The following is a 17,323-nucleotide window of genomic DNA, read 5'->3' as shown; positions in this document are numbered from 1 at the left end:
TCAAAGCAAAACAGAACGAGCCAAGTTTGTTATCGTGGCTGATTTTGAGTCCTTGCTCATTCCAGAAAGCAACCCGGGTAGTTCACGACTGAATAAACATGTACCTTGTGCTTATGCTTACAAAGTGGTGTGCACGGAGGAACGGTATTCGAAACCTGTACAAACCTATGTAGGAGAACAGGCAGCTGAGCATTTTATTGAAAGTATTTTAAGGGAATATGACAGCATCCAGACATTGTTGGATTCTATCAAACCCATGCAGCTCACTGTCCAAGATAAGATAACCATCGCCAATGCTACTCATTGTGGTTTGTGTAGTGAACTGTTAGGTACTGATCGAGTGTTAGACCACGATCACCTGACAGGACGTTTTCGACAAGTTTTGCATAATCGATGTAACCTGAATTTTCAGTTACGCAAGAAAGTGGTTGTCATGCTTCATAACTCTGAACGTTATGATTCTCACTTGATACTGGAAGTAGCACAACACTTTGGTGACAGAGACATTACAGTCATCCCTCACAACTCAGAACAGTTTCTATCGTTTACAGTGGATAACAATTTGGTCTTTTTGGATAGTTACAAATTTCTGCAAAGTTCCTTAGATGCACTGACACAAAACCAACTGAACAAAGGCGTGGATTCATTTGTCTATTTGAAAGAACACTTCCCCCATCATGGAAACATGTTAACAAGGAAAGTTCCCTTTCCTTATGAATACATGGATGACTGGGGAAAACTGAATGAGACCTGTTTACCTTCTCAAGCATCCTTTTTCAGTTCTTTGTCTGATGAAAATATTAGTCAGGAAGACTATACATTTGTTCATGAATTATGGAAGGAGTTTGACTGTGAAACCATGAGCGACTTTGTCCGGTTGTATGTGAGTGTTGATGTGCTGCTATTAACCGACATCATAGAGACCTTCAGAACAGGGTGTTTGACTGACTATGGTCTTGACATTTGTCATTATTACTCCATGCCAGGTTTTTGTCTGGATGCTGCTATGAAAATCACAGATGCCAAACTTGATCTGTTCACTGATGTCGACACTTACAATTTCATTGAAAATTCCATTCGTGGTGGGGTGTCTATGATTAGTAAGAAATATGCAGTTGCTAACAATTATCACCTATCGGGTTTTGATCCACTGAAAGACACCTCCTTTCTTCTCTACTTTGATGTTAACTCTCTATATGCAACAGTCATGCTACAACCGCTCCCCATTGGAAACTATCGCTTCATCAGTTCTGAAGAGTATGACAGCATTGACTGGACAACTGTCGATACAGAAGGAGATACAGGTTACATCCTTGAAGTCGATTTGTTGTATCCCAAACACTTACACAAAGCTCATGCTGCTTTTCCCATGGCTCCTACACATGATGACATTCCCTATGATGAGTTTTCACCTGCTCACCAGAAACTGTTAACTCATTTCAACCCACTCAAAAAATCGTTGCGTAAAGGTTCAAAGAAATCATCCGGTAAAAAACTGTTCACTACTCTAAAAGATCGTTCCCACTACGTGGTTCACTTCAAAACGTTACAGCTGTACCTGAGACATGGATTGATATGTACAAAAATACACAGAGTGTTAAAATTTAGACAAGGAGCATGGTTGAAACCTTACATCGATCTTAATTTGAGTAACCGCAAAAATGCCAAGGATGACTGTGATAAAGATCGTTATAAACTCATGAACAACTGTGTGTTTGGACGGTTCTGCATGAATAAACGAAAGCATAAAACAGTTCAGTTGGTAACACAGAGATCTAAACTTCGAAAATGTGCAGCTAAAAGTAACTTCAAACAGGTCAAAAGTTTTTCAGAAGACGTGACTGCAGTAGAGTTGGAGAAATTATCTGTACATTTAGATCAACCCATTGCTGTTGGCTTCACCATCTTGGATTTAGCCAAATATGAAATTTACACTTTCTATTATGATGTCATGCAAATGCAGTATGGGCCAGAAAGACTTGACCTTTTGATGACGGACACGGACAGTTTGTTTATGCATGTACATGCACCTTCACATGAACCCCTTTTGGATCCTTATGTGTTCATGAAATACAATCAACATTTGTTTGACACTTCCAACTATGCACCTGATGATCCAAAAGGGTTATACTCGGATGAAAATCGCAAGGTAACTGGTAAAATGAAGGATGAAGCAGGCGGGAGCATCATATTAGAGTTTGTGGGACTAAAAAGCAAAATGTACTCTTTTCTGATGCAAAAATCTAAAAACGTCATCGAAAAAAAGACAGCTAAAGGCATTAAGAAATCTGTCATCAAGAAATTTCTCAGACATGATATGTATAAACAATCATTATTTGAACAGAAGAGGTTCAGTTGTTCCTTTCACTTGATTCGATCATACAATAACACTTTGTACACTGAGAGACAAAACAAAGTGGCATTGACACCAGTTGACGACAAGAGGTATCTGTTAGATGATGCTGTTCACAGCGTTCCATATGGATATTCACCAATCTAAAAAAAATTGTATACATTCACTATGTATGTGAAGACATCTTTCCACAAGAAAACAGTGCTCAACAGGTATGTGCTTCCTTTACGCATTTGCCATGTATGGAGTCCTTTACTCATTCACCATATATTGCTTCCTTTACTCATTCATTATATATAATTTATCTAATTATATATATATTGCTCCTTTTATCTAACTATTTATCTAATCATTAATTTATTTTCAGCGTCAAAATGAATGTTCAGAGATATGTGTACAGACTGATCGGTGCCAATGGTGAAACGCTGCGTGAAGGACAAACCTTAAGAAGAACACGAATGGCTGCTTATCAAGCAGCACAGAGGGTTCTGCAGCGGCTCATGGAACAGGGTGTGATCCCTGCTAACACTGTATATCCTGTGGAAGTGCGTGAAATTAACACCACAAGGCGGTCTCTTGAGCGTGCATGTGACTTGAGACACCATCGTCAAATGTTCGAGTCTATTCTCAAAACGCTCTACCTGAATGAACTCCAGACAAAAATCACCAAATTGTGTGAAGACGATTGCTATGGATGTGAAATTGGTCATCCGTTTCAAATCAATCACCAGTGTGTGATGCTGAATAGTGATGAAAAGGTGGAGCGCTATTTTGAAGAAGCTCTGAGTGGAATATCTCATCAAAACATGTTAGAAAGTGCACGTCATCAACGTACACAACTCAGACTAAACTTCCATGATAGATACACCGACTGGTATGACAACATTAACAGTTTGAACGCTGGTTTGCTTTCCAACACAGGAAAAGAGAAACTGCTGATGCTGACCAAACTCAACATGCATTTACGATAAACAACAAGACCAACTAGTCATTTAGTAATCCATTTTTTTATTTCCTTGTACATAATATGTATAGAAGAATGGATGTACATTAAAATGGTTCGATTGTTTTCCTTACGTTTGTCACACCAGGCACACCATGAGACGCTTTGCGTTTTATATATAAAGTATTTACAGTCTTCTTCTTTTTGTCTTTATTTTGCCTGCTTTTCATGAGATGTTTAGGAACGTGTAAATGTCTCAAAAGTTTATAAAACTCTCTATATCCCACTGGTCGGTGACTCTCAGCACCTGCTTTCATGATGAGAAAGCGGAGCAAGTCCACTATATTTGAACCATGTAATACCTCACCATTAGGTAACACAAGTCTTAGATCTCCTGTTAGTCCTATTTGACCATTCAGAATATTTTCTTTCACAAATATCCACAAGCTCATTAACTTCCCAATGGTCTTTGTAGACGAAACCCCTCGAATGATCTGCTCGGGGACACGAAGCATAAAGTCCATGTTATGTTCCATGACAGATGCAACCGTTTCATCACTAGAACCCTTATTATGATTCATCATCTTCAGATCTTGTCTCGTCAGAGGATTCTGATTCAGTATCTGATTCGCTGTCTGAGGAAGAATCTGTTCTTCTTGATTGTTCATCAACCTCTGGTAGGTCTCTCTTGTCAGAAGAACCATAGGCTTGCTCATTGTGAATCGATGAGAGGTATACTTGAAAGGATTTTATGCAAATGGGTAGAACCGAATGATGTGTCAGAATCAGCTCACGTTTCTCGCGACTACTAACTGTCTTGCTGGCTAAAGATCGAATGCACTTCTTGTAGCGTGAGAGACGCATTTTATCACTGTGTGGTAAGGGTATGATTCCTCTCAAAATGTTAAATATAAGAGTAATCACTGACATAAGCTGTTCACGTGAGGCATGTATTAACAAAGCCTTTCTTTGCCTGACACTAGCTTGTTCCAACATCATAAGAAAAGCTGAATGTTTTTGGAGCAGACCACTCATGTTGATGCTGTAGGGTAGCTGTTCCACTCTCAAATGAAGACACACATCTTTGGTTAGTGTTATTTATCTAGAAACCCAAAATCGCATCTTCTTTGTTGTCATCGTCTTTGCACTGACTACAATCATGAGGAGGATCTCTTTGCCAACTTTCCAACAAATCTTCACCCTTAACAGACACAGTGGTACTGTGATTTGAGTCTTCGTAATCTTGTAAAGACATAGCCTTTCGAAAAATATTATTAGCAACCACTCGCTCGTTTTCACTACAGAAACATTCGTAGTCTACCCTTCCATCTATCCATATGTCTTCATCTAATATGTTGGGACACAGTCTGTTATTCCACAAGAAGTCTTTAATGACTTCAGTCCATGAGTCATAGTGATGTTCTGTTTGTAAAGCAGCGTAATCGTCTCCCCACACTGACACTGTAAACAACATTCGAGAAGCTGTTTCTTTCAATGTTGCATCATTCTTTCTGTGTTTTTCGATAATGTTGATCAGACAATTCCTTTCTTTCACTGCATACATTCTGACCGAGGGCTGACTGTACTATGGCTGAAGTGACGTGAATTGGTTGTTATATGGAAGGTTGTCAGTTTGAAAAACTACGGTGATTAATATTTATTCAAAGTTGCTCACGTCTAACCTTTCTTGGTATCCATGGGTTCAGACACCATGTGTATATAGTTACAGTGTGGAGACAGTCTGAAGTGTTCAGTCATGGGATCATCATCGGGTATCCATTGATGTACACGAAGCCTACATTTGAAGCAGTAGACTTTATCAGACTGTCCTGTGTAAATAAATCCTGCTTCAGCCATGGCTTTTGGCGACTGTTTCATTTGAACAGGCCAGTTGTTGAACGACTTCAATCTGTCACTAAACTTATAGCCATACTCCTCAGTGTAACGCTCTGCTTCAACACAGTCTGCGAGCACATCATTGAACCGTCCGCACACATCCATGGTTCTGTTCAACTTCAGCGGTGAGTGTGAAATGATGAAAACACTTGTAGAGAGACGAATATATCATTTCAGTCCTACTTCTGGGACTGTTGTAAGTAGACTGTACATACTTCATCATCAGGAAATATGTTTGTGCGTAAACGTCCATAGCGTTCATCAGCATGGGGTGAAGCATCCAAAACAAGATACCCATATTGTTTTCTCCCAACTGCATCTTGGAAGGATTCCATAAAATATTTAATTTGACCTGGAAATATTTGCGATGCCAAAATTCTGTATTCATGTGCTGAACGCGGGTTAGACAACAGAACAAAGTAATGGGTGTTTAGAGACATGGTTCTGTTACATTCGCCTTTAGGAAAGGCTGACTGTTGAATGTTAATGACAGTAATTCCCAGATGATGAGATAGTGTGGTATAAAGATGTAAAAACAGAGGGTTCTTACAAATGTCTTGCATGAAGTCATCTACTACCAGTACACACCGTTTATCGGATTCCGAAGAATATGATTTTAACTCCTCTTCTGTAGGTAGTGCATCTTTAAATCGAATGTTGGGAATCGTCCTCTCAAGTTCGCTGTAGGCATCCTGCCACACGGCATAGCAATACACAATCAGGTTGGGTGGTGGATCGAACATGCAGCTAGCTTGTTTTAAGAGCTGTGCAACCCAAAAGGTTTTCCCACTTGAAGATCCTCCCACAACCGATATTGTAGTAGGAGTTTGAAATGGTAACACACATTCTCCCATGATGTATTCAGATCGCTCTTTAGCACAGAACTGCAATACTAGGCTTGATACCGTGGTATTTATACACAACACAAACCTAATCTCATCTACACTAATTTTATTGATATTTTTTTTCATACATAGATATAACATCAGTTACAATCTAGACAAGAAGCAGAGCAGTATTTGAAATAATTACAAACATATTCAGATACAAAGGCGTCATTCCACATGAAGTTGTGTACATCAAACTGATGAAGTATATGGTTTAGACTCTGGCATGCTTTAAATTTACATAATACATAGTACAAACAATAGAACCCACACACATTTGAATTCACAGATTGTAACCGGTGATTACTGCGTAAGTAAGAACCAGCATAAGTCTTTAAATAGCGATCAAATGTAACATCAACAGGATCTGCTAAACTATCGAAGAATTCTGCTGTATTGTTTTTAAAGTACATAGCAACCCAGTGGCGACCACTGTTCTGACTGGACTCAGTATTCACAATACATCCTACACCTTGTCTTTGCATGAAAGGTGCGATTATAGGAAGCGTATCTCTGGCATACACCCCCAAGACGTGAGTCTGTAAGGTTGAATCACACTGAAGGGCGCACATCAACTGTGAAGCTTTCATCTCTGTATTTACTTGATGAAGACGTTTCGCGCTTGATCGATTTCGATGATGGAGTTTCTTTCACTGAGAATGATGCAGCTCAGCGTTTTGGTTAGTGCAGCTTTGAACTCGATTTCCAACCGCACATTTCCAGTCTTCACCAGATTGAGGTACTCGGATTCTCCACACAACTCTTCCAGTTCAAAGACAAACAGTGCATTTCCTAACAAAAATTCTCCCCTGGATATGAAATTTCCTCGATTTTCTCTCCAAAACCCCATGCCATCAAACATGTTTACGTAGCTGTTCACATCATCAGCTCGAGTTGGACGTCCAGGTACACTGACACCATTCACATAGAGACTGACAGTTTTGAGCATGCTGGATTGAAAGTTGAAAGGATTCGTGTCATATGACCCATTCAAACTCTTGCTTTCCACAAAGGCGATGATGTAACGATTAGCAATGGGGTTGGACACATTATCAATGGTATGCGTCAGTTGAGAAACAGGGATGCTGTTGACCTTGACCTCAGACTTGGTGAAAGGGTAGAGTGCATTGGAGTTATTTTCGAACAGGGTGTTGTGAGCTAGAATCAGCGCCGGGTTGACTTTGAGTTTGCATACTTGAAGATAAGCATCGAGTAGCTCAATGGTATACTCTTGGTTGGCTTTACCGCTCATCAAACAGAAAGTAGGTGATGATCTGTACAATTTCAAAGTCAAATCTACTCCATTGATTAAATGTCTTTTCATGCTAAACACATCTTCATACAAAGGTCCAGACATGGTCAGTTCATTGCTCTTCTTGATGTAGGTACCACGTGCAATCAAACCGTAATTGGTTCCAGTGACACAATCAGTTGTTTCAATGGCATCATTATCTTCACCCTCATCTTTGTAAAACAGCTGCGATGTCATTTGAGAGCTTTTCGCATCAGCTCCATAGTTTAGCAAGGTCTTCATCATGCTCTTGTAAGCATAATGATTGTTGGTCGAAGACACCAACTGGTTCTGCATATACACTGAAATTTGAGAAAACAGTGCCTGCAAAAGCAAATTGACAGGTGCCACGTGTTCGTCTGCATCCAATACCGATCCATCCGCATGGGTGACTTTGAGTTTTACATGCAGTTTTGTTCGCTTCAAATCAATGTAATCACTACCCGAATTGGATATGTGAAATTCCAGTGGAGAAGAGTCATTAATTTGACTGAGTGGGCGTACATCTACAAAATAGTGTTGCTGGATACTGGTCTGATATGGAGGTAAGGTAAATAGGTTGAGCGAATCCGGTACCAACTCTTCAAAAGTTTTGCTATTCAATAAAGACATGATGCTCAACTGAAGATGTCGTTTTCTTTCACAGGAGTACACTTGAGCACTTTAGCTGTCTTGGAGGCGATGTTACTTGTCTGACGTATCTTCTTGGTTGTGGCAATCTGTTCACCTGCAGCTCTTTTTAAAGACCTATGACGCTTTTCTTTAGCATCCGCTCTCTCCACAACACTTTGTTGTTCTGAAGTCATCTGCAGTTCGATTTTAGGTTCTTCCGGTTGAGAAACAGATCGGTGAGATGGAATAACTTTAGGGGGAGCTTTTCCATTCACAACACGAGAAGTACTTGTCATTTGTTTCTTGAAGTATTTCTGCCATTTGCTATAATCTGGGATATACAGAGGGAGGGAATCCATGTTCAGTCAGCAAAGGGATAACGTCTCAAGTGAAGTGTTGCATAAGTCTGCTCTTTCAAGAATGACAGTGGTGTTCCACTCCTCGCTTTTATACAGATTTCAATGTCAGGTGACTCTTTGACCATCACATGGATATTGTATTCATTAGCAAAGGAAAAGTTGGGTCCATTCCTCAGATCAATGCGTCTTAACAGTGGTAACTGGGTATTACCCACCAGTGAACTATCGCACAGGTTACACAGTATATCTACATAAGGATCGTTCACATGAGTGAGGTCTATCTTTCCAAAGTTTAAAGACACGACCCAAAATCCATCAAACAGCAGTCTTTGATTGAGCTTAATGCGAAAATGATAAGGGCTGTTATCCTTGAAATAAGAATTTTTTGTGTCAGAACTCTTGAGAAACACATATTTCTCCATCATAGGTTTTTCAGTTGACTTTCTTCCACATATGAATCAAAAGAACTAGGCCAACCTAAGCAACGAACCAAAACATACGTTTTTCCTCTCATGCGTTTCTTCTTTAAGATCTTTTCCACTTGCCACTCAATATCGTCTCCTTTGTTAACCTTTTGCAGTTCGGCAGTGTAAAAACTCCCTTTAATAAGTTCACCATGAAAATCTTTAATTCTGTACAGAGGTATGTCTTGTTTCTTGAAACGTTCTGTTACTTTGAAAAGTTCTTCCGTCCACTTCAGATCAAGTTCTTTGCTGAACGGTTTCCTCAGGTATGGGATGCGAACAAGATCACCAACTTTATATCTGTATTTCTTTATCACTTGACCTTTTTTTTCCTTTGACTTCAACAAGGGTTTGACATACAAGTGTTGCCAAACTTTCAATTCATTGCTTTTATTTACTTGAGCAGGTGATAGAAGGGGTAAAGACGAATGTGGGGTGTTATTGTAGTTGTACACCAAATCAGGTAGAACACTGAGATAATGCTTGGTGTTCTTACGTGTCATGTAACGTGTGATCAACGACTTCAGTGTTCTGTTGAAGCGTTCCACATAATTACTTTTAATGTTTTCGTTGCGTGCAATAGTAATGGTAATATTTTGTTTTTCCAAAAAAGATTTGAACACTCCCTTAAACTCACTACCACCATCTACGCGTACTTTTCTTGGTTTTCTTTCTTGAAGTATTTTTTTAAAGGCTTTCAACACGGACTCTGGCCTTTTATTTTCCAAAGGAAGGACAAAAGTAAACCTACTCAGTATGTCAATCACGACAAGCAAATACCGGATACCCTCATTTTCTTTGCTGTAGCGTGAAAGATCAGCAAGGTCCACATCCCACATTTCGTCCATGGAATTCACTCTGACTTTCATCCTTTTAAATCTATGCTTGACTGGTTTGTGTAAACTGTAAGGATCTTGGTTGTTGACAAACCATTTCACCTTCCTGAGCCTAACATCAGGTTGAGGTGTTGTCTTCAATACCCGTCGGAGTTTGGACGGACCATAGTAGGCTCCTGGATTGTGAGGGTCATAATAATACTTTTCTAATGCTTTTTCGTGCCTCTCTAACAATACCCTGTTCATCTTTTGTGAACTCACACACGTACTGAATGAAACCAGTTGTAACAGGCAATATATAACATGAAGGTACGAATAGGAAGGAACATATGCTTTAATTAATAGAATTCATTCATGTATACATTCACAATTATTGAAAGCGATTTTCTAACAACAGCATCTTAACCACACGTTGCTTCAGATCATGAAGCCACTCTGATGTTTTAAAATGAGTGTCCCGAAAGTCTTTGCAGCGGTATGAAACTATGTTCACGTAATTCAGAGATGTGTCATCACTAAATACTTCCAACCATTTATCAATCACGTGTTCATCATTTATTTCACTCATGGCCGTCATGAAAAGACCATCAACGTGATCCTGTTCTAGCATGTGCTTACACGTGTGCACCAGTTCTCCCTCAGGTTCAAACATACATCCAAAACACAAATCACAGGATAACCGTCTAAGAATTTTAGCCAGTTCCAAAGTGTAACACAAAGTGAGAAGATTTTCCGCATGCTTTATGTGATTTCCACTATCAACTTCGTCGACACACAAGAACAGTTTTCTTGTCTTCTTGATGATGATTCTTTTCGTTGACCTAGAATCATCTTGAAACTTTCTCTTAGCATCCTTGACACATTCACTGCGATCTTGAAACCATTCGTTAGATTGCATGACAACTGTTTCGTGCAAGGTGTGTGATGATTGTAGACCTTGCTTCCAGGAATAGAAAGCTGCTTTACCATTCAGTTGACTGTAAACAAGAATTTAACACTTTTCACTCTCAACAACTTTGTCCATAAGCTCTTGTCTGACCTCCATCAAAGCTTTCCCCAACCAGTTTTGTCCCTTCCAGTTAGATGGATTTAATAGCTTGGGACCGTGAAGAGAGAGTCCAACACCCCACCGTCTATCATATGGACTGGCTTCAGCTAATATTTTTGTGGAGGTGTTCATTAATGCATGTCGAAGAGTGGAAGACTGAGTAAACTTAGCCAGGGTAACTTTCTTCACAACATGGTAACTCACAACATCCCATTTGTGTTGAATAAAGTTTTTCACACATCTTCTTAATCTCTTCTGCATAACAGCAGAAGAGGCTCTTAAAATGTGTTCAGCTGTAACCACATCGCCAAACGTCATTGCCTTCATGTACATATAATACTGCTCAGCACAGTTGAAGATTTTACCATCAACTTCAATCCTAACAGGATAGTGCTGGCTAAATGGTGAAGATTTTGTATAAAAGAATACGAACCGATCTGTAACTCTTGTTCCCATGATGTCTGTTCAGCAAAGACACACCTTGTCTGTTGCTTGTACTCAGTTGGAATAACATTGCTGTAAGCAGTGATGGATGCGAGCATGCGCACATCTATTGGTGAATTCAAACTACTGTATGTCATTGGACAACACACAATAATCACCATCGCTCATTGGTAGATTTATAGACGTAGTGGAACGTGTGTTTTTTAAAAAAAGAATGTGAAAGGGATGACTAATCATGACATGGCACTATTCAAAGGTTTAAGTTTCATCATCCAGTCATGCTACCCCTGGTTTGTTGATTCTATATATAGAGTACACCGTGCACTGGGTATCAACCGGTCATTCCACCCTGTCGTGACTGTTCTGTATAAACAACTTATTTGAATAGACAGCATTCCAATCGTTTTGTAACAAATAACCATCAACTATAGCGTGAAACATCCATTGATAATTTTTCCTTAAACATCATTAACTTCTTTTCATCATGGTGATATTATGTATCACTAGGCTTAATGAAATTGATATGATTAGATAATGACTGTCACGTGTAGCTATTTTTGGGATGAAATGTGGGCCAAATGAGGGATGAGGGATGAGGGATGAGGGATAAATGAGGGATGGGGGATTTACGGTCACTGGTTTCATTGTCTTTGCTAATTGGAGCACGAAATGAGGGATGAGGGATGAGGGATGTGGGTCATGGGCTATTGTTTTAGCTAATTACCGCATTGTTTTACCATTGTTTTGACATAGTTTCTATTGTCTGTGCTGTAGAATGAAATTTATATCTACTGATGGCGTCTATCAACAAACCACGCGATCAAGTCATCGCAGGAGATTTGAATCCAAGTTAATGTTTGTGTGTTACAGCTACTGTGTGGACGTGCAGGTATTTCGATGTTTATAAGTTGCTGTAAAGGAAAACACTTTTTTTGAAAAACTGCCGTTGTAACATGAACATGATGATGAGTAACACACCGAGTAATGTCACTCGCGTGTTTTGAAGACTGATCATTGATGGACCTTGTGCAGGATGACTATATACCCAATGTTATAGTAGGAATTTGGTCGAAACCTTGCCGTTGTCACCTTAGTTCACTAACTCATGTACGGAAGCTTGAATATGCCATAAGAAACACTGTTGATGATTGTGTCTGACTATGTTTACAGGTGCAAGGGTGATATTCTCATATCTGTACATGTATATCTTTTCCCACTTCAACACAGTACGACGTGTGAATATAATAGAATAACCATTCTCGATGATCAGTAAAGAAACAACACAAAACAGAAACAACACAAAAAACAACAAGAAAAATCCCAGTTCAGCAAACAATCTAACAAAACTCCAAATACCAAGGGCTGGAAGAGTGCGGGGAACGTTACATGAGTCATTTATCTGGCTGTGGTATGAACTAATTCAGCACCCCGTCGCCTGACGTAATTCGATCGTCAAGTGCCGGCCGGCCCAGATGACAACAGATACCCACCAATTTCTTCATGTACAGGACACCCAGGGGTCAAATTTAGTGAATTTGTAGGTTTGCATTTCATCGCATTCTGATGCCGATGGGCTGTTCTCACGTTATTTGTATTGCAGCTGGCATATCTGGTCATAATATTTTACGACCAGCCTTCATATAGAAGGCATTCTATTACATAGCACAGACATCAATACCAAAACTGAAAGATGTTTTGTTTTATGCCTGTCATCTGACTCGAATCCGTAGGTTTATGCCGGTCACCTGGTTCGAATCCTAACATTTATGCCTGTGATCTTTGTTGGAGTCCTAACTTTTATGCCTGTGATCTTTATTGGAATCCTTACTTTTATGCATGTGATCTTTGTTGGAATCCTTACTTTTATGCCTGTGATCTTTGTTGGAATCCTTACTTTTATGCCTGTGATCTTTGTTGGAGTCCTAACTTTTATGCCTGTGATCTTTATTGGAATCCTTACTTTTATGCCTGTGATCTTTGTTGGAATCCTTACTTTTATGCCTGTGATCTTTGTTGGAATCCTTACTTTCATGCCTGTGATCTTCGTTGGAATCCTTACTTTCATGCCTGTGATCTTTGTTGGAATCCTTACTTTCATGCCTGTGATCTTTGTTGGAATCCTTACTTTCATGCCTGTGATCCTGTGGTATCCTTCAGTATGTAATATTGTTTGGATCCTTACTTTTAAGCCTGTGATGTGGCTGGAATCCTTACATTTATACCTGTGATCTTGATAGGATCATTACCTTTATGCCCGGGATCTGGTTGGAATCTTTACTTTTTTGCCTGTTATCTGGTTGGAATGACTACATGGGCGCACTATGATATTAACTCTTTAGTAATCCAACAGTGTGTCCAAAACGTGTATTTACACTCACGACGGTGAACCCCTTGAAACAAATACCAGAATATATTGATTTTTTCTGCTTGCTGATCGTTTATTTTAAAGTTTTGTTTACACAGCGGTAGAGGCTCCCTGAACCTGTAATGTAAGGAAAACAAGTACTTAAATAACACGGGCACTCCCAAAGAAATACAGATAAGAAGTCTTAGTGTTACGTGACTACCAGCCCATGATCATACAGGTATCTACTTAGTAACACAATATTGATAAGATATTGCAACCACATCAAATTATATATAATTATCAAGTCACATCAAATTATAAATAATTATCAAGACACATCAAATTATAAATAATTATCAAGTCTCATCAAATTATATATAATTATCAAGACACATCAAATTATAAATAATTATCAAGACACATCAAATTATAAATAATTATCAAGTCTCATCAAATTATATATAATTATCAAGACACATCAAATTATAAATAATTATCAAGACACATCAAATTATAAATAATTATCAAGTCTCATCAAATTATATATAATTATCAAGTCACATCAAATTATAAATAATTATCAAGACACATCAAATTATAAATAATTATCAAGTCTCATCAAATTATATATAATTATCAAGACACATCAAATTATAAATAATTATCAAGACACATCAAATTATAAATAATTATCAAGTCTCATCAAATTATAAATAATTATCAAGACACATCAAATTATAAATAATTATCAAGTCTCATCAAATTATATATAATTATCAAGTCACATCAAATTATAAATAATTATCAAGTCTCATCAAATTATATATAATTATCAAGTCACATCAAATTATATATAATTATCAAGTCACATCAAATTATAAATAATTATCAAGACACATCAAATTATAAATAATTATCAAGTCTCATCAAATTATAAATAATTATCAAGACACATCAAATTATAAATAATTATCAAGTCTCATCAAATTATATATAATTATCAAGTCACATCAAATTATATATAATTATCAAGACACATCAAATTATAAATAATTATCAAGACACATCAAATTATAAATAATTATCAAGTCTCATCAAATTATAAATAATTATCAAGACACATCAAATTATAAATAATTATCAAGTCTCATCAAATTATATATAATTATCAAGTCACATCAAATTATAAATAATTATCAAGTCTCATCAAATTATATATAATTATCAAGTCACATCAAATTATATATAATTATCAAGTCACATCAAATTATAAATAATTATCAAGACACATCAAATTATAAATAATTATCAAGTCACATCAAATTATAAATAATTATCAAGACACATCAAATTATAAATAATTATCAAGTCTCATCAAATTATATATAATTATCAAGTCACATCAAATTATATATAATTATCAAGTCACATCAAATTATATATAATTATCAAGTCACATCAAATTATAAATAATTATCAAGTCACATCAAATTATATATAATTATCAAGACACATCAAATTTGAATTGGTTTTCAGCAAGCCTTCATAAGAGACCACTTACGGGATCGGTTGTCAGGCTCATTCACTTAGTTGAGACATCATCGTATCAGTCGTATCATCGTATTAATATAAACCATATGGATTACTCCTTATATATTCCGCCATACAGCTGACATATTGCTGAGTGAGGCCTTAAACAATAAACCCACAAACCAATCCACACATATCAAACCAACCAAACAGTTACATATGAAATGGGATCAGAAGGAAACACATTACACAGCAATATTGTGTCTAAATTGCTGCTGTTTAACATAAATCCCTGTACATGTCAAATATGAGCGAGTGAAGTAAAGGCCGGGCGGGACAACTTAGGAATGGCCAGCGAGTCCTAACTTGACACACAGAAGGGAGCAAGCTACAAAGACATATTTTATATCATTGGAACATGAAAACATGGCCTTAATTTTTTATTTATTATCTGAATCATATAGACACTTGAAATCCCTATCGACGCAGCTGTGCAAGCTCTCTCTATATATTACACCTTAGGGTGGGGTAAACATTACTTTTGACTGAAGGAGACATGTGCCATTAACGTAACTTGGTAGCCAGTCTGTAGGGGTTAATATCAATATTGATTATGCACCTGTAAGTGCACTTGTAAGTGCATCCGTTTGATTAACATATTCAGATTAATATCATATACTAGATAGACATTGGACGGTGTGAAATCTTTTGTCAGGTAAGTTGTTATAATGTGTTTGCATGTTTTAGAAAATAATACTAGCAGTGATAGATACTGACATATGTGAGATCGTGCAAGATGGTCTTGAAATTATTGAGAAAGTAGTGTTAATTTCGTACCTAATTAACAAAAAACTCATTTAATGTACAACATAAACCGAACAGCTATATTTTCCGTTTCACGTTATATACATTGAACCGGAACCTAGTGAATCCATATTAAAATTTAATTTTGGGGGTTTGAATGTTTCAGTTTACAGTTTTAAAATTTTGTAACTAAACAGAAGATAAGAACTGATTACCTCTGTCTGATTTTGGTTCATTAATAGCTAAATATTGAGTGCCGATGAACTGATCACTGCTATGTCTTTGGTAAAGTGCAGTACTTTCATCAGGTTGAATACTCGAATTTGGGGAAGAATGACGATCCATGTCCCTTACTGAAACCATGATTTCAAAATATTTTTTCTCATTTCTACAATGGGCAATGGTATTGATATGATAACCCATTTGAAATAATCTGTGAAAAAGGAAACTATCTAACATTGACTTTGGAGGGCTAACTCAAGGCCTTCTCCGCGAAGGTAACGTAACACCGGTTTTCTGCGTTGGAATGAGTTTCGCAACTGGCCTGACCGGGCTAGAACGAACATCAAGATTCTCATGTACAAACGGCATCTCTACTTCCAACAGAATGTCAAATAAACTCAAAGGCATACTGAAAGTGGACACTTTTCAGTTCGTATTTTTGGCAAAAGTCCAAATTAGTAAAATCTTTTCAAGCCGAAACTGCTCGCCCACACACTAATCATTCTCCCAAACGCAACATGTTGGTTTACAGAAGCGCGTGCATTTGCGAAAAATGGCAAAATGTGCATCCCGGAGATTTTGCAAAATGCGTGTCGAGAAATGGTACAAAAAGGAAGCGAATCGCTGGCCATACATGTCACCTGACAGAAAGGCACCGAAGTTATGCCACTGTTAACAGCGCAAGAAAGAGACAGAAACAGAGAGAGAGAGGGGCCATATGTATGAGACAGATGGGTGCCAACAACAGCCACATTGCAGACTGTCAGCACCCAAGTGAGGCCGAGATCAGGCGGACCACGTGTGACGACCCCACGGGAAGACCGCCATCTGCGTATTCTTCAACTGCGCAACCGTGTCGTCACGGCAACGGAAACGGCGGCAGCCAGGAACATTGTGGTGATTTAGGAACATCGTCGTCGGTTGTAGTAGGTTATAGTAGGTTATAGTAGGTTATAGTAGGTTATAGTGGGCAAAGACTGTAGGTCGCAGGCTGATACAACATTCGCAGCGAGTGGTGTTTACAGACGAAGGTCGATTCACCATGTTCCATAATGACTGGATGTTTCGTTTTGACTTAAGCGACCATTAAGCAGGGTGGACCGGACAATCCAGAGATCAACAGCGTATCATCGGTCTGCGCAAACAAGTCAGCGAGGATCAACCGATCCATCTGATGGTCTGTGACGACAACATGGCATCCTAAAGACCAAATTCTGTCCCTGGTCTTACATTGTACTGACTGCAGATGGCGATGATCTTTGACGGCATGTCTTCATAAGCGACTGA

At 38.1% G+C, this 17,323-nt stretch overlaps 1 protein-coding gene across 1 annotated transcript; it reads right to left on the bottom strand.

Moving 5' to 3' along the window:
• Window positions 1-6,677: 6,677 nt before the first annotated feature.
• Window positions 6,678-7,616, bottom strand: LOC137280750 (uncharacterized protein F54H12.2-like). The gene has a single exon (XM_067811969.1). It carries the CDS (start codon window positions 7,614-7,616, stop codon window positions 6,678-6,680), a length of 939 nt encoding a protein of 312 aa, XP_067668070.1.
• Between the last annotated feature and the right edge of the window lie 9,707 nt (window positions 7,617-17,323).

This window comes from Haliotis asinina, chromosome 4 (assembly GCF_037392515.1).
Source record: "Haliotis asinina isolate JCU_RB_2024 chromosome 4, JCU_Hal_asi_v2, whole genome shotgun sequence".
NCBI lineage: Eukaryota > Metazoa > Mollusca > Gastropoda > Lepetellida > Haliotidae > Haliotis > Haliotis asinina.
Note: the sequence above shows the minus strand (reverse complement) of the source record. Positions and strands in the feature narration are given on the sequence as shown.